The 21,709-nt window shown below is 37.3% G+C and overlaps 1 protein-coding gene across 3 annotated transcripts; it reads right to left on the reverse strand.

Moving 5' to 3' along the window:
- Nucleotides 1-13,560, reverse strand: COMMD6 (COMM domain containing 6). 3 transcript variants are annotated; one of them, XR_001517072.2, is made up of 5 exons: nt 13,338-13,468; nt 13,238-13,249; nt 4,013-4,165; nt 1,630-1,737; nt 1-1,349 (listed from the first exon to the last, which is right to left on the reverse strand). XR_001517072.2 is itself a non-coding variant. In XM_006913790.3 (4 exons), exons 1-4 carry the CDS (start codon nt 13,377-13,379, stop codon nt 1,299-1,301), a joined length of 258 nt encoding a protein of 85 aa, XP_006913852.1. In that variant the 5' UTR covers nt 13,380-13,468; the 3' UTR covers nt 1-1,298. The 3 variants fall into 3 exon arrangements, 2 of the variants coding, with proteins under 2 accessions (XP_006913852.1, XP_024903966.1); XM_006913790.3 differs by lacking the exon at nt 1,630-1,737; XM_025048198.1 differs by lacking the exon at nt 1-1,349 and having other exon boundaries at nt 1,725-1,737; nt 4,013-4,086; nt 13,338-13,560.
- Nucleotides 13,561-21,709: the final 8,149 nt, after the last annotated feature.

The raw sequence follows: 21,709 nt of genomic DNA on the forward strand, positions 1-21,709 counted from the left end.
TGGGAGGGTAAAGAAGCAAGCAGCCTTTATTTCATTACACGTTGACAGATGGCAGAAATGGCACGTACAGTGGCTTTCAGGTGATGTCTTGCATTGTGGAGGGATGACTGGCAGTAGCTTTCCCTGAAATTCTTGCACTACTGGATTTTCTAAAGCCAGCAATGATTTCTCCTGACTTGTTCCCTCAGTCTTTCTGACAGTTTAGTGAACTAACTTCTTTATACAAGAAATTAGATAATTTCTTATATAAAATCTCCTCCTACTTGAAATATTTAAAGCAATTTGCTTTCCAGATAAAGGATTCACTTACATATCAACATAGATAGCTTTCTTCTTTTGTCTGTTTATGGCTCTTTTTTTTTCTACATAAAAGTTGCTAATTCTTATTTTTCAAATATATTTATGTTTTATATTATAGCTTGCTTTTCCCAAGCCTTGGCTAACATAAATATCCTCTAAAACCTCATTTTTATCTTTGTTACTTAAGCCATTAATCCATCTGGAATTTTCCTTTGCATGTGTTGTGACTGTTATCATCCTTTATTAAATAAGACATTGTCCCACCTAACTGAAATACCATCCTTGTTCCAAATGTCTTGATCTATTTCTAAGCCACGTACTCTATCCCAGTGATCCATTTGTTTATTCCTAAGCAGTGCTATACATGTTGATTGCTGTGGCTTTATGGAATATTTTAACTAGTTTATAAATCTAAATTCAAGGGAGATTATCTAACACAGAAACCTGTACTATGAGGTTAACTCAGTTACATATAGAACTCAGAATAAAACTTATCTTTCTATCTCTATGCATATATTTGAACTTTCTATAAATATTAATAACAGAAACTACTGAATGCTTGGCTAACATGAGGGAGCAATGGTCAGTCCTAACCTGCTTTCAAATGTTTGAGAAAAGCACCCTCGTTGTTCTCACTGACTGCTTTTCTAATAAAAGAATGTTATAAAATTGAATTTGTAATGTTATCCTTTTCAATGTTTTCAATCATGTAAATGTTTATCTGAGTTTTTTTTTATTGAGATGTAATTCACATACCACTCACTTCTCCCTTTAAAGTGTTCAATTCAGTCTTTTAGTACATTCACAAAGTTGTGCATCAATTTCCACTACCTAATTCTTGTTTGTCTGATTTTTTTATTATTTAAAAAAAAAATGAAACACAAAAGTGTAATTTTCATTCAATAAATATCATTTGATCCTTATTCGGCTCTGTTATAAAAAGTGAGGTCCATGATTTTAGAATGATGACAGCAATTTATCAACCAAGTAATCAGTTTTCACACAGTTTCAATAATGGCAGCAATTTCCTTGAACTGTCTGTAGAAATTCTGGAGAGAAAGGGGGAAAATAATATTAATTTTGCTTTCAGAGGTAATTCAAGTAGCTCTTTCAATAACAGTTGAAATATGTAACATATTAAGACTGCACTTTAATGTTATACCCTCAACTATTAAAGAAGGGTACTCTAAGAAACTAACAGGTACAATTTGGTGCTGCAAATAAAAATACTATTGCAGAGTTGGATAATTAGCTCATGACTAAACTTTTCAAAAGGCACCTACAAAAGTTCTTTTGAGATCACAACAGAAAGATTGATTAAATACCCACCACTGTCCTAGAAACTGAAGATAAAAACAAAAATGACAGCTCGGTTCCCAGGCCTCAAATCACTTTAAATGTCGTGAAAGACTGCATTTCAGGGTGATAGGAGCTATCCTGTTTAAGATACAAGTTCAATTACAGTAAGAGAGATCCAACATTGGCAATGGCTTGAATAGTAGAAGCTTATTTCTCTTTCGCTTATAAATTGAGCTTGTCTGATACTCCTGTAGAAGTCATCTTCTTTTTTTAAACTTCAGATAAGGAAGGGACCAGATTCTGCCTTCCCTTTCCTCTACCTGCCAGGAAACTGGGAGGCAAATTTGAAACTTAACCTCAGCAATTAAATTACCCTCTAGAGATTAACAAATTTGTATTTTCCTTCCTTTTTTGGTCTTACTTCTTAATTTTGCTACTCAAAAACATATGTATTTTGTTTTAATTTATGTGTAAATTTATTATGGAATAAAACAGTATGTCACTATTTCTTTAAAAATATATACTGATGGACAAAATTTCAGCTACAAGAAATATATAAATTAACAGCTCAAAGAATGTACCTTAGCTCTCAGTCCTGTAATGTGACCAACAGGTTCTGTTTGTCTGGTTAGCTTTTAAGCCATATAAAAACTACCTTTAAAAGAGATGCCCCCCTTTCTAATTTTTCCAATGGAAAAAAAAAAATTCTAAAGAGAGAATCAGAGAGCATGAATGCTGCACAGGAAAATAATTATGACAGGATTATAAATTACAAAAAGTATTGAAACCTATATTCTCTTTTGAAATTATTTGGTCCTTATATTCGGCTGAAGGCTACTCACATATTACAGTATACTACATTTATTTCCTTTTAACCAAGTCCTACTTCCTTCCAAAACACTAATAAGCATTAATAATGTTGAATCTGTGACCATTATTTTTTGTTCTAAGGCAGCGATACCTGTTTTAAAGAACTGAAAGGGAAAAAAACCCTTTAAAATGTAATTTGTAAAACAGAATTTCCATATGATCCAGCAACCTCATTTTTGGGTACATATCCAAAAAAATAAAATAAAATCACTATCTCAAAGAGATATCTGCACTCCCATGTTCATTGAAGCACTATTTACGATAGCCGAGGTATGGAAACAACCAAAGTGTCTGGTGACAGATGGGTAAAGAAAATGTGGTGTAGTATGTGGTGTACACATATACATACAGACATATATAAGTGAAATAAGCCAGACACAGGAAGACAAATACTGTATGATCTCACTGATAGGTGCAATCTAATAAGGTGGAACTCACAGTAACAGGAGTATACAGTGGTCACCAGGGTTGTGGGGTAGGGAAATAAGGAGATGATGGTCAAAGGTATAAACTTTCAGTTATAAGATGAGTTAGTTCTGGAGACCTAACAGTATAGTGAATACAGTTAGTAATAATGTATTATTATTAATATATTTGAAATCTGCTAGGAAAGATCTCAACTGCTCTCACCACACAGGTACACAAAATAGTTAATTATGTGAGATGACGAATATGTTAATTAGCTTGATTGCAGTAATCATTTCACAATGTATACATATACAAAAATCATCATCTTGTATACATTAAATATATATGATTTTTATTGTCAATTCTACTTCAATATAGCTGGGGGTGGGAGGGCATAGCTTGTAAAAGAGGTCGAAAGCATCCTAAAGTGGTCTGTAAGAGGCTTTTCTTAGAGTAATAACTGCTATGAAGGAAGATTCTTATCTAGTCACTCACCAAAGAAAACAAAACAAACAAAAACAAACTCAAAAGCCAGTTAAATTAGTCACTGACAAAACATTTCCCTGTATGTACATTTTTTCAAAAGTCTAATTTCTCACCCACCCCCCGTTTCTTCCTTCCTTACAGAAAAGAAGTAGAAGGATAATATGAATAACATGACTCTAAATATAAACCATTAAGTTACTCATATCTCTAACTGACAGAACTAGTCATCAAGTATTAGTGTTCAACCTATATTTTGTAGTCAGAAAATTCAGGGTCAACACTATGCAAAATAAGATTCATTTAGCTTATTATTCTTAAATATTAAGCCTAAGAATAAGATAAAACAGTTCAATGTAAAGTAAATATCTTGTCACAGAAGATGAAAATTCCTGAAATATACTAGAGTACTGTGAAAATGATCAAATGTGACAGTATACAAATTCAGCATATTACACTGAAAATATTAAAAACAACTTGATCAAATTCCCTAAGAAAACAAATTCAGATCTTTTGTACTAATAAATGTAAAACACATCAAAATAACTGCAAATAAAAACAATTAAAATTCTCCCTTAAGAAAGATTTTATACATCTTCTTAAGCAGCAATTACAGAACGATGAGTTAAACTGAATGAGTTAAATCACAAACCTGAAACTGTGGAATTGTCATTTCAAAACACTTGTTCTTTACTTGGCCGGAATGATCTGCCACTTTCAGCATCACTGCAACATAAGGATACTTAAGTGATCTGCAACTGTCCGAGCTCACAGCCATACCCAGTTTCCACTGAAAATCTAGAAGCTATAAACGAAACAGTATAAAACATCAGTAATAATATTGCCTCGAACGCAGATATTTATTGAGTTTTACTGGTCTCACATTCAACTTTTGCCAATTATAATAAAAGAAAATACCTTCATTTTAATATTGCTAGGGGAGCAATAATCAAACAAAAATGGAGAAAGAACAGGATATAAACAGAGTTAAAAAACAACACTGTCATAAGGAAAGAAACAAAAACAAAAACCTTCACCAGATGTGTAATGGAAGTAGAAGATGTGGCAGTATTGGTTTTCCTTTCATTTTGCTCCTGCACTTAAGAGAACTCCAAATGCTCTGGACCATCTCCTGCCTCACTTCCCTGTCATCCCATTTCCATGCCTTCCCTTCCCCCATTCTGCAACCCAAAAGTCTTAAAATGGAAGTTGAGTTATACATCATCTTCATGTCTGATTGAGGCACACATGGGAACCATTCCAATTTCTTTCCTCACCAACAGTCCTCGACTTGCAACCCTATCCTAGTATAAATACTGGGTGATAGGTGGTTTTAGATTTCATCACTGTTGATGATGGACACCAGCCAGGTGATGTGCTATGCAGTTTCCATGTATTAAATGCCACACTGAATCATCATAACATTATAGTCTATTATTTCCATTTCGCAGGTGACACAACTGAATTTCAGATAGCTTAAATGTAAATTTCGAAAAAAAAAAAGTCAGAACTGAAATCAAAGTCTGACTCCAAAGATTACATGCTTATCAACTACTGGCTGACTCAATACTTTTTCGCTAATTTCTGTCTATGATTGTTCAGTGTTGCCTTGGCATAAAATAGGATCGGATAAATGTAGCTCTTAATACTGACTCTAAAACATAAGACCATGAGTGGAGGAATTAAGAAATACTTGTCTACTGACTGATACCCTTTGCTACCAAATTAATGTTGATTGAGCAAAAGCTTTGCTTGTTGATAAATTTCTTTTTATAAGAGGCGGTATCAGTGTGAGGACCAAAATTTCCTCCTGTCACGGACTGACTTTGAATCAATCGGCTACAATATTAAGGCCAGGCTGGTGCTGGTGAAAGGCTAACATATAATTAAGTAAAAGGATTATATAGATATGTTTTAAGTAAAAGCTTCTCATACAAAAATAGAGAAAAGATAGTTGGTAAATAACAAAAGAACTACAAATGGCTAATAAACCTATAAACAGAAAGCAAGAGAAATACAAATTTGAACCACAATGAAATACCACTACACACTTACCAAAATGGCAAAATTTTAAGTTTGACAATTCTAAGTATTGGGAAGGATGTGTCACGTGCTATACATGGAAGTCTAAATTGGGTCAATCTTTTGAATAACTGGCTTTATCCAGTATAACTGACTTTATGCATATCCTGTGATCCAATGATTCAATTACTAGGGATATAACCTAGAAAAACTTGTGCATATGTACGAAGGATACACATACAGGAATGTTTCTAGTATCTACATTTGTAATGGCCCTAAACTATAAACAACCTAAAAGTTCATTGGAAGAAAATTGATTAATAAAATGCTGTACGGCAATGAAAATCAATGAACTTCAGCTATACTTAATATCAAAAAAGCTGAAATAAGTCAAAAGGTTTTAAGTCCATTCAACTTAAACTTTAGAAACAGGAAATATACTATTGTTTAGGGATGCATATACAAATGGCAAGACTACAAAGAAAGACAAGAATATGATGATCACAAAGGATAGTTAGGATCTCTAGGAAGGAAAGAGGTTTGACTGGGGAGGAGCATGTGGTGAGCTTCTGGGGTACTGGTAATGCTCCAATTCTTGAGTTCTGATTAACTTTTAAATTATTCCTTTTTTTTTGTAACAATGTGAGATGGAAGTTAACTAAATATACTGTGGTAATCATTTCACAATATATGTATGTCGTCATTATATGGTATACCTTAAATTTATAGAGAGCTGTTATGTGAATTATATCTCAATAAAATTGGCAAAAAGCGAAATTATTCATTAAATTGTCTATAGGTTATATATTTTTATATATATATTCTTACACATATAGTGAGGGGAGGATAAAAATGAGTACATTTCTGATGGAAAGGAAAAATTCATTGTTGGCTAGGGTGATCAAGGGAGCTTTACAGAAGGGATAGCTTTAAACTCAGTTTTGAAAAACAAACAACTGAAATTGAGGAAAATATATCTTAGATATTCTATAAATACACACCTAAATGAAGAATTCTTATTTAATATTAAGTTGAATCAACCAGAGATTAAAATAGTCAATATCTGGTTAGGGAATGGAGCATTTATCTGTCTTAAAGTAGAAGGTTCCTCTAAGGATATATGAAAATAAAGCTGACTAAAGTGATTAAGAGGCCCATAATTATTTAAAAATTGAATGAGCTTTCAGAGGTTTTCAAAATACTCTCATACACTCTATCTTATTAAGGAAAAGATATCATGTAAGTCGTTTAAACTTTTCCTGTAGGCAATGGGGACTCACTGAAAGTTTTTGAGTACAGACAATGATATAAAAGTACTGATTAAAAAATATTTATCTGGTGGCAGCAAAACACAATCATCCAGGTATGAGGTTTTAAGTGCCTGAAGGAAGGTGGTGACAAGTAGGATTAAACTGAGCCTATAAAGAATGAATCACTAGGTACTAATGATTACCTACATAGTTATGGGAGGTAGCAAAGACAACTTCACAAATTTGAGCCCAGGTGACTGGGAGAATTCTGACATCATGTATCAAACAGGACTTCATATATTTTAAGTCCAATGGCATTATCAGGAAGAGAGGAAGAATATCTAAATAGGAATATTCAATAAGCAGCTAAAAATCCAAGAAAATAATTCAAGGGAGTTCATGACTGGAGATACAGTTTTTATATCAGTTCATTGGTGATATCCAAGAATTTAACTGAACACTTCTTCAACTTATTCAGCCTGTACAATTCTTTGATGCAAGAAGTTCCACGTTGACTGCCCACAGTAAAATGGTAGAGTAAAACATTGCTCATTTACTCTCAAATTCTGAAACAAAACTCTGGATTATCTAGAACATTTCAAGCAGAAAAGCAATTAAGGAACACAATATTGGAATCCACAGACGATGACAACAGGAGAAACTGGCAGGTGAGGAAACAGAGAGAGCTGACATCCAGACACTTATTGTGCAAAGTTAGTATTCGAGTGTCAAAGAAAGCTGGAATCAGGTTTATGAGATGAGAATTTCCCGAATTCCAAACTGAACATTTAAATGCAAATTAAAAACGAACCTTTTTAATAAATATGGTTTAGCCTTAAATAGGAATTAATGGCATGAGATTTTAAAAAGATAAAAAAAAAAGTACACATCAGTATGGAGAATATTAAGAATGAAGTAATGAAGCCTCATAATTCTTACAGAATAAAGAATTTAAAAAGAAAACATGCAAAGAAAAAAGTAGTGAAAAAAATCCAGAAGTAAAATGAATAAAAATAAAAATAATCAGAAAGCAAATATAGATAAAAAGGTAAACAAAAAAATTAGCTGTAGTCAGTCACATTAAAAATTAGATATGGCAGCTGAAGTTATCAGTAATATAAAAACATTACTATGAACACTATAAAGAAAAAAATGATAAAGACCATTTCAGTTTAAATCTAATTTTTATTTTTCAAAGTACAAAACAGGAGAAAATTAGAAAAAACAACTCCATCTTAAAAACTATTTTCTTATTCCTGTGATGCCATTGTTAGTCTTTAGCTGTATGCAATTTTTATAATTAGTCACAAATACACTTTCATGTTTTCTCCTTTTTAAATCAAAGTTTTCAAAAGAGAAGACTGTTAAGTGTTCTGCATACATTAATCTCTTTCAAAAATACTATGAGGAAAAATCTAATTAAACAACTTGTCCAAGGATACAAAACTAGAAGAGCTGGTATTCAAACCAAAATTTGTCTGATTCTATATTCCATGCATTTTTTCATTATACCTAGCTGCAACATGATTACTATTTGAAATTAAACTAACTTCTAGTAGGTCAAGAAAGTAGACAGGTCTAGGACAGGACAAGAATGTTTAGCAGCTTGTACATGCTAGACCTGAGCTGTCCAATACAATAGCCATTAGCCAAACATGACTATTTAAATTAATTTAAAATAAATAGAAAAATTCAGTCCCTCAGTTGCACTAGCTACGTATCAAGTGCTCAAGTTACACGTGGCTAGTGCTACCACACTGGGCAGTGCCAACATCTCCATCACTGCAGAAAGTTCTACTGGACAGTACTGTGCTATATCCTGTGCTAATGTATATGTGGAAACTGATTAAGGCATGAGTTACTTGCAAATTTCTGGTTGAGAATTCATATTAGCTCTAGCTCAAGTAAACATTTGCTAAGTCATCAGCATTTCCCACCTTGTTTAATGGTATCTTCATCCATACTTAATTTTCTTAAGCACTTATCATTACCTGAAATTATGTTTACTTATTAACTGTCTCCCCAAGGAAACCCAACCTTCGTGAGAGCAGGAGCATGACTGACCTAGTTTACTACTGGGTCTACTAGAGTAATATCTGATACAAAGTGAATGTTCCAATAAGTATTTGTTGAACTAATATGTTTAGAGCTTCTGGGGGATGTGGTAAATGGTCTCCAAAGACAGCTTCCAACACCTGGTGTCACCCCTCCCTGTGTGTACATGCCATCCTCACATCAGGGAGTGGGGCTTATTTTCCCTCTGCGTGAATCCTAGCTGTACCTGTGACAGCTCTGATCAACAGAATATGGCAGAAGCAGCTTTCTGGAAGCTCTGAGCCTGGGCCTTAGGAGAACTGGAAGTGTCTGCCTCCTTCCTCATGGAATATAGGCTCTTGAGACTCTCCTTCTTGGAACCCAGCCATGCTGATGTGACCGGTCATGTGAAGGAAAACCAAGTCACTCCAATTATGAGATCTAGCTGAGCTCCCAGCCAAAGTCATCACGGAGCCATGTAAGTGAGACCTCTTGATTTCCGGCCCAATTACGCTCCTAGATGACTTGAAGCCCCAGTTGAAATGACAGGGAGTAGAAACCACCACCTAGCTAAACCCAGTTAATGCACAGAGTCACAAGAGATAATTACACAGTTGTTTCAAGTTACCAAGTTTTGGGTAGTATATTATGTAGCAATAGATAAGTAAAACAGGGCAAAGACAACTAGCTGAAAATAACTTTGTTGATAAGTTTAATATGATATGACATCAAAAATGTATTCTCATAACTATGTAATCTGAACTATATTAGTTTGTAGAAATTTCAGCAAATACAAATAACCAAAAATTATTTCAGATTTGGTCAGTGTAACCAGTTACCTCTGAAATGTTAACACATCCAGGAAAAATAATACAGAAAAATAAAGCCTTTGCCATTAAGCATATCGACTGCTGGTAAGTTCATAGTACAACTGCCTGGAAACACCAAACATAAATCTTCCCTCAAAAATGTTTTTTTTATCCTCATTTCATTTCTGCTGATGACTTTCATTTTCCTAGTAACTCAGTTATCAACTTTGGTCAACTTTGATTTTTCTCTCTCACTCAAAACATGTATGAACTGCTAAGTATTCAAGACTTCATTTCAGCCAGTGCCACTGACATGTACTCCCGTCTTCCCGATCTCACTGCTACAAACCTACTCAAAGCCTATTTTAAAAATCTTGCCTTAAATTTTACTGCAGCTTCCTAATTAGTTTCTTGCCTATAGTCTTTTTGGGCTCCAATCCAGAGTATAGACTATAAACATTGCTTATAAATTAACCAAATCTGACATCACAGGTGAAAACCTATTAAGTCTACAGCCTCAAGACCTAGTTGCCAGCCTCTCACCTAGCACTGGAGTCACACCACAGCACAGTCCCCAAGGGCTTGCCCACTTGTACTCAAACTGGACTGCATCCCTTCTCGAAATTATCTTTCAACCTTTACACCTTTGCTTATTTTTTCATTCCTCTTGGCATACAACTCTCAAACATCTACTTAAAATTGAAAACTCCTTTCAAATGCTACCTGCTCTGTGAAGTCTTTCCTGGTTTACTCAATCTTTCTCTGAATGTTCTGTCATTTTTTTATACCTTAGCACTTAGAACATTCTGTTTGTAGAAGTCATTTGTGGATTGTCTCCCTCCCTCACATTCACCAGACTGTAAATGCCCTGAGGGTAGCTGGTACAGCCAAAAGAATATATAGAACAAAAATAGTGATATCTTCATGAACCATCACATAAACTACACAAAAATTTAAGTCACTATTTCTTATACGTGGGAAGAAGAAAAATGGCACAAGATATTGCGTCAATAGAACATCTTTCTTTTGATTTATACCATAAAACTGGCAAGGAAGAAAGCAATAAAATGTGGCACGAATAACATTCATTCATCTATAAAGAGTTCTAATTAGACATCTATATAAGCGAATCATGAATTACTTCAAAACAATGATTATAAAAATGTGAAGTAATAATCTTAAACCTCTAGTGCTGGGTAATATAGCACCATGGCTTGTTAAATTTAACAAGTATAGATTCTAAAGTCAGACAGATCCGAGCTGGAATCTCAGCTCTCCTACCTTATACCCACATGGCTTTGGATGTTACTATGTCTCTATGTGCCATTATTCAATAAGTATTTACTAAATAATACCATGTTCTAGGCACTGGGGATATAAAAAAGAATAAAACAAAGTTCCTACATTTTAGTAAGGAAGACAGACAATAAACAAATAAACACATAATGAAGTTGCAGTAAGTGCCATAAAAAGTGGAACAGCAATACCGGGTAAAGGGACAGTGTGACCAGGAAGGCTGTTTAGATTGAGCGTGGGAAGACCTCTTTGAAGAATTGGCTTTTGAGTAGAAAGAGACTTGAATAAAGTGGAGAAAAAAGCCACATGGATATCTAGAGAAGAGTACTCTGAACAAAGCGAGAAGCATGCCTGGAGTGTACACAGGGAATACCAATAAGGCCCGTGTGGCTGGAGTTGCATGAGTTAAGGGAAAAGTAAGAAATGAGGAATCCATTTCTGGGCCTGAAGGCCAAAGTCAGTCCATCTTGAAAGGCCTGTAAGCCAAAGTAAAAAGATTTTTTTTCTAGTGTTGACAGGAATCTCTTAAAAGGCTTCTAGAAGGGGAGAGATGTGGTTTAACTAGATTGCAACAGGCTCAGGTAGACTGCTAGAATGGGCGTTAAGTTTAATAGGGAAAGTAAGGAGACCCAACTGAGTGAGAGCCTAGCTTTGGTTTTCCTAGAGGTTTCTGTTCCTGTAATTTTCTGAATTCGCCTGTCTCTCCAGTTTGGGGGGCAGCAGTATGCCCTGTGATTTACCTCTCTGACAATTCAAGAAGAGTTGCTGACTTCAGTTTGTTCAAATTTTAACTTTTTAGGATGAAATGATGACTTCCAAGCTCCTTAGAAGCTGGAATGGAAACTGGAAGTCTATCATTTTTTTTACAACTTTCTTCGTAAAGGTTTTAAACATCGTTTGTTAGATTCATGGCAAGGCACTTCATAATTTCTTAACGTTGTAAATGGCATCTTTTAAAAATATTTCTCAACTCTGAATATAGGAAAAAAATTAAATCACCTTGTTGAAACTCTCAGACTAATTCTAATGTTTGTAAAGTATCTTGGCTTTTTCTATGTAAACAATCATATAACTTGTGAATAACTGCCCCCCAAAGCTGTCCACATTCCAATTCCCAAAACTTGTCAATGTTACCTTACGCAACAAAACAGACTTGTAAGTATGACCAAACTAAGGATCTTGAGGTGAGATTATCCTGGATTATCTAGGTAGGCCCAATGTAATCACAGGGTCTTCATTAGAGGGAAGCAAGAGGGTCAGTCAGAGAAGGTAACGATGACAGCAGAAAGTGATAATAGCAAGAGAAGTTGGCATGCTGTGCCTAGAAGATGGAAGTAGAACCCACAAGACAAAGAATGTGAGCAGCCTCTAGAAGCTGGAAGAAAAGGAAACAGATTCTCCCCTAGAGCCTCCGGAAGGAACACAACCCTGACGACACCTTGATTTTATCCTATAAGGCTAAGTTTGACTTCTGACCGCCATAACTGTAAGATAAATTTGTGTTGTTTTCAACAACACCCCCACCCCCACCCCGGTTCAATTTTTAAAACCCTATAATCTAGTATAATTGTTTCAGAATGTCTTAAACATATAATTTAGTGTAAGTGAATGGGATAAAACGATTTATGAAAGATTGAATCAAAGTGCACTAAATAACTCTGAGGAAAGCCAGATTAGAGGGTTGATTACTGTCTCTCTGAGTTCCCCCACCTCCCAGTAATACTCAAAAACAACAGCAAAATCAGTTGGAGACAGATCACAGAGAGCAGTAAATGGGCATCTCTCAGCCCCTGTATTCTCATTATTTCTTATCTCAGCCCTTTGTTATAGTATTTTGTATGGACCTGGATGATTCCTGACCTAGAATACTATAGTTTTAGTACTCTTCTTCTGGGAAGTGTGTTATAAATTATTTGTCTAAAAATAGTTTTTTACCCCAAATAGGATAAGAACACTTAGAACAAAAAAACAGGATTAAGATATGCTTAAAAATTCAAATCCTTATTCTTAGCATAAATACATATACATTGGAAAGTTAAGGAAGTATACTCTCCACCTTCAAAATAACTGGTTTTTAAAGACTAAGAAAATGTTTGAGGTGCTACCTTTGTAAATTTTAATAATGTCTTCCCTCTGTAATCATTCTAAAATACTGTGTACCTAGTCTCCAAAAAACGGCGCCTAATCAAGAATAATATTTGGTCTCTATCTGCTGCAGTGCGTGAGGGAGGTTAACTACAATGGCAGCGGCTCCATTTCAGGTGCAAAGTGGAAGAAATAATGCAGGATGGCGGGACGAAAGTCACAGGTTCACGGGCACAGGACCTGGACTTGGGAGAGCTGAGGAAGGCTTAAGGTGGCATCGTCCCCCGGCTTCCCCAGGCGGAAAGGCGGTCCAGGTCCAGCCGCCCGCCCCTTACCCAACGCAGGCCGGCTCAGAATGGGGCGGGGCTGCCATTCACTCACCTGGTTGGTGACCTGAAACGGAACAGTGAAACAGTTTAGGGAATGATCTTTCTTGCTCCAGAAGCCCGCTAGCCCCAGCTCCTTCTAGGCCAGGGCTTACCTCGGTCTTAGCATCCAGCTGCAGCTCGCCAGACCCCTCCATGGCAAGTGTCCAGGGATCGCACCACCGACTCGGGTGGACACTCCCAGGGCCATCAACACTTCCGTTTCCCTCTTTCCGGCCCCCGCGGCTTGGCGCACGCAGCAGATGTAGGGGAGCAAGGAACACGCATTTTTGTGTAACATCCTCGGTTTCAACTAAATACAGTTGGATGGAGCTACAAAGCAACTACTTTATTACTGTAGGTAAAAGGGTCCAAATATTTAGGATATACCCTGAGACGGGAAGGACATATTAACTTTAAGATGCCGTCTCCCCCTGCTTACGCTGTAGACGTGGACTCTTCCTATTTGGGGCCCACAGCGCCCTCTGCGAGAGCGCAAACTTGTGACTGCGGGAGTAATTGATCCCAACCAAATTTGAACGCGACTGGAAAACCACACCGCCTTCCAAGCCTGCGAGGAGGATGCCTGTGGGAATTATAGAACAGCTTTCGTCACTGGGAGTGGGAGGATACTTTTCTTTATCCCCGCTGCCACTCCAGCCGCCAACCTGACTACAGCAATACCTTCCCAACTGGTCTGCCCGCTTCCCTCCTACTCAAGTCCATTCTCAAGTCCATTCTACAGAGTATCCAGAGATTTTCTCCCTACCAACTCTTCATTTTTAAAAACTTTAATTTTTTTCGGAGAAGTTGCAAAAATAGTTAAATGAACATATGTATACCCTTCATCTGGATTCACCAACTTAACATTTTTACACATCTGTTTTAACGTCAGCTACATACATAGTTATGGTGTCACATTATCCCTAAGTACTTGAGCATGTATTTCCTATGAACAGGGGCATTCGTCTAAAAAAATTACAATACATTTATCGCACTCAGGAAATTGATAAAATTGATAAAAGACTATTATCTAACACAGGGGCCAAATTCAAATTCCTTAGTTCTTCATATGATTGCTGGAGAAATACATTAGTTAATGCATGTAAAGCCCCTAGAACTGTGCCTGGCATGTAGTACTCAGAATCTACGCCCAAAATAGCCACTGACTCAAGGTTATTGGACCTGATTAAAAATAATGATTAGCTTGGGTACATAGTCTTTGAATGAATCAAATTATTTCTTTCCTGTGGAAGTCTAATGAATAGGGCATCCACTATACCATACCATACCATACCATACCATACCATACCATACCATACCATACCATACCATACCATACCATACCATACCATACCATACCATACCATACCATACCATACCATACCATACCATACCATACCATACCATACCATACCATACCATACCATACCATAATCAGTGGTGATGGTAAGCATAATAATGACCCCTCAAAAGATGTCAGCTTCCAAATCCCCAGAATCCATGAATATGCTATGTTACATTGCAAGGGAGACTTACGTTTGCAGATGGAATTAAGTTTGCTAATCAGTGGACCTTAAAGACATATTCCTGGATTACTCCTGTGGGCCCATTGTAATCACAAAGGTCTTTAGATGTGGAAGATGGCAACAGAGGAGTTAGAGTCAGAAAGTGTCAGTGATCTGATGTGAAAAAAACTCAGCCAGCCATTGCTGGCTTTGAAGATAGAAGGGGCAAGCACCAAAGAAGGCAGGTAGAAGCTGGAAAAGGAAAGAAAATGGATTTTCCCACACAGATTCCAGAAGGAGCATAGCCTTGATTTTAGCCCAATGAGACCCATTTCAGACTTCTGAATTTCAGACTATAAGGTAGTGAATTTGTGTTGTTTTAAGCAACAAAGTTTGTGTTAATTTGTTCCAGCAAATTAGGAAACTATGATCGCAGAGGATAACATGATGTGCTGGAAGGTTTAGTGTCACATGGACCTGAATCTAAATCCATCTTCTACCACTCAGCTATGTGACTTCAGTAAAGGTAGCCTTTCTGAACATCAGCTTCTAATCTGTGGGAATGAGGCCAGGTGGAATGAAAAAAGAATGTGGGGGCAGCGATAAACTGGACCATGTAAAACCTGTAAACGCACTCTCATTCAGTTTCAGATATAATTGTTGTTTTCTTTGTTTTGTTTTATATATGTGAGTTTCACAAAGTTTTAATTAAAGGTTAAATGAGAATACATGAAAGTACATAGCAAAGTTCCTGAACATAGTAAGTACAATGGATACCAGCTCCTATTACCATCATCATGATATTCAAAAGAAGCCTATAAGTTATCTAGGTTGTACATTATCTCCATTTTAAAGACGAGAAAACCAAAGTTCAGGAACGTTAAGCCACATCTTCTAATTACTAGGTAAAACTTCAAACTCTGGTTTTAACTTAGAGTCTACAATCTAATTTCAGAGAACTCCAGAGGGATTCAGAACTCCCAATGTACCTGCTGAAATCCTTCTCAGCTACCTTGTGCTAATTGAATGTTCTATTTTTACTCTAGGCTATTCAGGAATATGAGTGTTTGTGTGTGTGCTTGTGTGTGTGTGTTGTGGTGGGGGGGTGGATAATGGTGGTAATTGATAGGCTGCATAAGTAAAGATGCAGAACTGGGAATAAAGTAGGATCACTGATCCTAGAATCAGAGAGGTTTTACAACTTAAAGCAGAGTATGCAAATTCTTAGTCTTTGGGCCAAAGCTGGCCTACTCACATATGTAAAACAAAACAAAGAAAACACAACAATTATATCTGAAACTGAACGAGAGTGCATTTACAGGTTTTACATGTTCTAGTTTTATCACTGCCCCCACATTCTTTTTTCATTCCATCTGTCCAATTCACACAATTACCCGAAAACTACATGACATAGTTTTCTACCTTTGGCTTAACAGGACCTTACAGAGTGACCTACGTAAGTTAAGTATATGGCTTATATATACATAGCTAGATTATAGTAATCACAATTTCTGATCAAATAGCTGAGACTTATTAAGCCATCATATGGACAGATGAGGCCAAATTATGTAAGATTTGGGTATGTTCTCAAATACTGCCCAAAGGGTTTTGGGATGGTGGTTTGGCAATGCAATGCAGGCTCAAGGCAGGTGACCAAACATACGTGCAGTAAGAAGATAGCTGAATGTACCGAAAAATAATATCAGGTAGTGTGTAGTCATGGTGGCACACCACGAATGAACATATAGAGGAATTGATCCCCACAGCCCTAGGGGAAGCTGGGCAGGACTGGTTACAACTATGATGACAACCTTATTTGATTAAGTCAAGTATTACACAAATACCACATTTCATCAGTTGTTTGCTTCATATTTTTTCACATTTAACATCTCAGAAATCATACTACACATTGCATCAGATAGCTTCTTACAGTGATAGGTAGTCAGGCAGCAGTTGTGCCTTAGTTGTTTTCACAGGAGCATGCATGAACTTGGTCATAGCTGTTCAATACTTCTATTGAGTTATGGGTATTCTTGATTGTGTATTACTATGTTTAACTGCCATTTAAAATGTCTTTTAAAAGATTATGCTGCGATTAGGCATAATAAAAAGTTAACCAGGTATGGAAATAGGCATGGAAAGAGAATAGTAGGTTTTAAACTTGTATCAGTAAGGCAAATATAGATTATCAGAGAAATGGCCAAAATTCCATATTTTCTTACAAAGCAACCACATAATTTACAGTTTCTAAAAAAGGTGGATAGCCTGGAGTAGTTAAATCAAAAAGGTTGCATACTTCAGCTTAAGGTGGAAAAACTCTCTCAGAATATAAGAAAGAAATTAATAAGGAGGAGACAGTAGGTTTTGAGATAAGGGTATTTTCGTTAAGACATCAAACAAAAATCAATTTGTCAAAAATTTCCTGCTGCTTTTAAATAGGAGCTGTTGAATTTTCATCAGTTGCTGAGAAAATGAAATCTCGAATTTAGTCACGTAGGAAATGGTGACAAACCTGATATTCTTTGACAATCGTAAAAATTAATCTGTCATTGTTAAAGTTAATAAAAGTGCATGGGTTCTATTTTTCATCTGTATCATGTGATAAAAAAAAGGTTGGGAAGCACTGGAATAGCTGATGCTATAGGAGTTTTGAGAAAAAATTTTTTAAATGGGTGGAGGATGAAAAGACTGATAGCCAATAACAATTTATAAAATGTTCAAACTCATTAGTAATCAGTGAAACTAAAATGAGATACCTTGACCTCCCACTAAGTTCTAGGATTTCTTTCTCTTCATGCTCCTCGCTTCTACCTCCTTTTATTTATCCCTTCATTCTCTTCCCCTCACTTTCTTCCTCTTTCCTTCCCTCTCCCAACCCTCCTCACATTCTTCTCTCAAGAAGAGAGGTTTAGCAATGATCTGCTTTTGCTTGTCCCCCTGCTGATGCTGATGTCCTCAGGTCTCAGTCTCCAACCTAAGTGGGTCATCACTGGTGTGAAATTTTTCTGAATAGATGGTTGTTCTTAAAAGGAATTCTGGCACCTGCTGTTATAACACTTTTTTTTTTTTGCCTTGTTAAACTGCATTTACAAAGTTTATAGAATATATAACAGACGACGTTAAACGCTCCCAACTCTCTCTTAAACTTCTATTCATTTCAGGACATATTTATTTTAAAATCATTGTCCTATATATAAGAAATGTTTAACTGTTGACCCATAATAGAGGCAGATTTGTTCCCAGAGTAATTTACAGCTTACTTACATAAATTAGCCTTCTCAGTCCTCAGCTTTGTGAGTACTATTCCGGGCTTGTCAACATCATGCTGCTCTTGCCTCCCTCCTGCTTTGAAAAGAAACCTAGATCTGGGTGCCGGAAGTCTAGGCGGAACTCCCATTCTGCCACTGGTGCAAACTTGGGCAACAAACTCTCCAAGCCACGGTCACCTTGTTTGTAATATGGTGACAAGTCTATCTTACCTGCCTACTTTATAGACTATGGTGAGGATCAAAAAATCTATGAGGAATGCCAAAGCTTCCATTAAAGTTTGAATCAAGTAACATCTCATTCAGTGAATATATATTATGGTTTCATTGCTAAAATAACATTTCATTTTAAATAGTTCATTAACAAATTACAGTTGCATTAACATGTACATTTAAAATTTTTCTGGAGATAAAACTACAAGTTTGTACTTAGTTATTAGAATTTTCGGGTCTCCTCACGGCGGAGGCCCAGGCAGAGGTGTCCCCAGGCGGCGGCTCTGTTCCCCGCGCAGACCGCACAGCGTGTCGCTGGCTGCGCGTCCAGGGCAGCTACAGTGGCCCTGCGGCCCGCGACTGACTCAGGTGAATGCAGCCCGATGACCCTGACCCGGCCCGGGCCCGCGCCGCCCCGGATTCGGTGACTCGGCTCCACGGAGCCTCGTAGTCCCGGCCCACACTAGAAGTTTAAAAAAAAAAAAAAAAAATTGGGCAGGTGTGTTACTCCTTCTATTTTGATTATTCAATTTTTTGGCAGGTATAGCAATTAGCTTTTGCTAAGTAAAAAAAAAAAAAAAAGCCCATAAATTCCCAATGTCACACTACAAGCAAACATTTATTTAGCTTACACGTCTGGGTGTTAGCAGTGGGTTGGCCAGTCTAGACTGGGCTCAGTTGAGGTGATTCTGCTGTGCTACATGTATCTTCACTCTGTTCCTGAGACCAGCAGGCTAGCCCAAGCACATTCTTCTCAAGGCTATGGGAGAAGCCCAAGATAGCAAGCAGAAACCCAGGCTTGTTTAAGGCTCAGCCTTGGAACTGGCACACCATCATTTCTGCTCCGTTTTATTGATCAAAACAGGTCACATGGCTGAACTTAGTGTCAAGGAGTGGGGAAATATACAGTTGATTCTCATTATTTGTGATTGGTATGGTCTATGATGACACCATGAACACTAAATTATATACCAAATCATTGCTCCCAGGAGATATACAGGTTAGAGTCCTTTGAGCCTCTGGTCACATTTCATCAACAGATCAATACACAACCTGTTTTATGTGTTTCTGTTTAAAGACACCTCACTCGACATATATTATTGATTCATTTACACTGAACTCACAGCCAAGAGCACCATAACTCATGCCTGAAGGAAGCTTACCTAACATGAATTTTCTGTGTAAGGCACATCACAGCCTTCTTGCACTTAGGAATACAAGATAGCACATCAGCACATGCTTGGGCCATACACATATACAGCGAAATTACCAAACAAAAAGCACAAAAATGCAAAAAATGTGGTACTAAATAGACTGCAAAAAGGACACTTGTTTCCAGTATGAGCCCAGAAACAAGAAGGTGGGGCACTGCCTATTTGACCTCAGCTGAGAACTCAAGTTTTCTGCCACTCCTCTGCCTATGTCTGTGAAAGTGACATGAGTATTATTTTGTGGGTTATTCATTTATTAGCAAATAAGTGTTAGCAAGTAGGCAAATTCAAAATGCAGAATAATGAGTATCGACACTACTTTGCCCCTCAGTGGAAAAAGCTTCAAAGTTCTATGGCAAAGGATGTGGACAATGGGAGAGTTAAAAACTGGGGCCAATAATGCAGAATCTTGGGCCCCATCTCAGACTTATTGAATCAAAATCTTCCTTTCAGATTCCCTGGATGTTTGTATACACATTCAAGTTTGAGAAGTACTTCCTTCAATATGATGGTAGTTACATGCATGCCAGAGGGGGTGGGGAGTTAAACCCTATGAAGATTAGGGACCTCCTACATTAATAAAGTTTGTATGGGTCCAAAAGTCTGGGGGCATGCTGTGGTAGCCTCTCTAAGGTGAAGAATAAGTTATTGCATCTTGCATTTTCTATTAATTGAAAGAGGCAGAGCACCTGGTGGGCCTCTTTGGCTTTTGGAGGCAATAGATGCCACACTTGGAATACAGCTGCAACACTTTTACTCGGTGACAGAGACAGCTGCCAGTCTGAGTGGGTCCCTGAGCAAAAGTGTGCTCTGTAGCAAGTCCAAGCTGAAATGCAAGTGGCCTTGCTCTTCAGCCCTATGTCCCAGCAGAAACAGTGGTGCTCAAGATATCCATGGTGGATAAGGATGCTGTGTGGCTTAGACAAGCTCTAACAGAAGAGTCACAGTGGAGAACCTCAGGGTTCTGGAGCAAGGCCATTCCTTTGACAGCAAGTCATTTGAAAAACAGCTCCTGGCATGCCACTAAGAGCCTGGCCATGCAACTCAAGTATTATGCAACTACACCTGCTCATCATGAGCTGGACATTGCAGATTTACTAAATCACAGTTGGGTGGAGACAGAGGCAAGCTATCAAACAGATAAAGAAAAAAGAGGAATCAGAGATTAGAAATTCCTTGGAGGTCAAAAAACAGTGGCCAGAAAAACATGAGTGGTAGAGCTGGAAGTTCTCCAAGAAAGGCAAGCTCAGCATAATAAAGTAATCTTTTTCTCTCCCTAACTGTTCCTCTCTCTGAATGCCCTCTATTGGGCACAAATTAGTAATACGCATTCTAACCCAGGTCAAATCTTTGGAGTTACCACTGACAATTCCTGCTCATCAAAGGGATATCCCCTTAAAACAGTATCTCTTTAATCTATACCTGCCTCTCTATCTCAATGGCTACTGCCTCAATTCTTGCATCATTTCACTCTTGCAAACTTTTTTATATTATTGACAAATGGTGTTTCTGTATATCTGATTATTTTATTCATTCTTCAAATATTTATCAAGCATGTACGAATAAGGCACTGAGTTAGGCCTTGGGAAAACAATACGAAGAATTTAAAAAGATGCTACTTACTGCAGGCCTCATGGAATTTACAGCCAGGTGGACGAGAGATATGAAAATCCTGCTTAAAATCCTTCGGTGATTTCCCGCTGTTTTCAAGATGAACAGATGTCATGACTGGCTTGTCCTTGCTTACTTCTTCAGCATCACTTCTAATCACTGCTCTTCAATCTTGCAGCCTCTACTCTCTTTTTGAGAGCACTCTCCTCTCTGCATGGCTAATGTTAATTTCTTTTAAGGGTTCACTCCAGTTGTCTACCTTCCAGGAAGCCTTCCAAACACTCCCTATCCCTTCAGCTTCACTTCTCCGTAGTTCTATCGCACCTCAAGGTACCACTACCATATATATATGTCATATATATACTTTATTGTGATTCTTCGTTCTTTTGTCCACCTCTTATGCTCTACTGTGAGCTGAGCTTTGTGTACCCAACACTTAATGCAGCATCTGATTCATAATAGGTACTTGACATTTTTTGTCAAATGTAACTGAGTAGATATATAGAAATGCCTCACACTCTTCAGTAGCAGACAAGGTCAATACGTTACTTCCGCACTTTGACAAAGGAGCTTCTGGGGCACAGCTCCCAGGTGGCCTACGGCCTTGGGACCTCCAGAGGGGCAGTTACTCGGTCCTTACTTCTTAGAGTAAGACTCAGTGGTGCGCCCTCTAGCGCCT

The sequence above is a fragment of the Pteropus alecto genome, unplaced genomic scaffold (genome assembly GCF_000325575.1).
Source record: "Pteropus alecto unplaced genomic scaffold, ASM32557v1 scaffold72, whole genome shotgun sequence".
NCBI lineage: Eukaryota > Metazoa > Chordata > Mammalia > Chiroptera > Pteropodidae > Pteropus > Pteropus alecto.

Excerpts from the sequence above, each read along its gene's own strand:
- COMMD6 (XM_006913790.3), bottom strand. The coding sequence starts at position 13,379 with ATGGAGGGGTCTGGCGAGCTGCAGCTGGATGCTAAGACCGAG. Across the intron at positions 1,350-4,012 it reads TGACAATTCCACAGTTTCAG|AATTTCTACAGACAGTTCAA; the intron begins GTTTGTGATTTA and ends CTTTCTCTCCAG.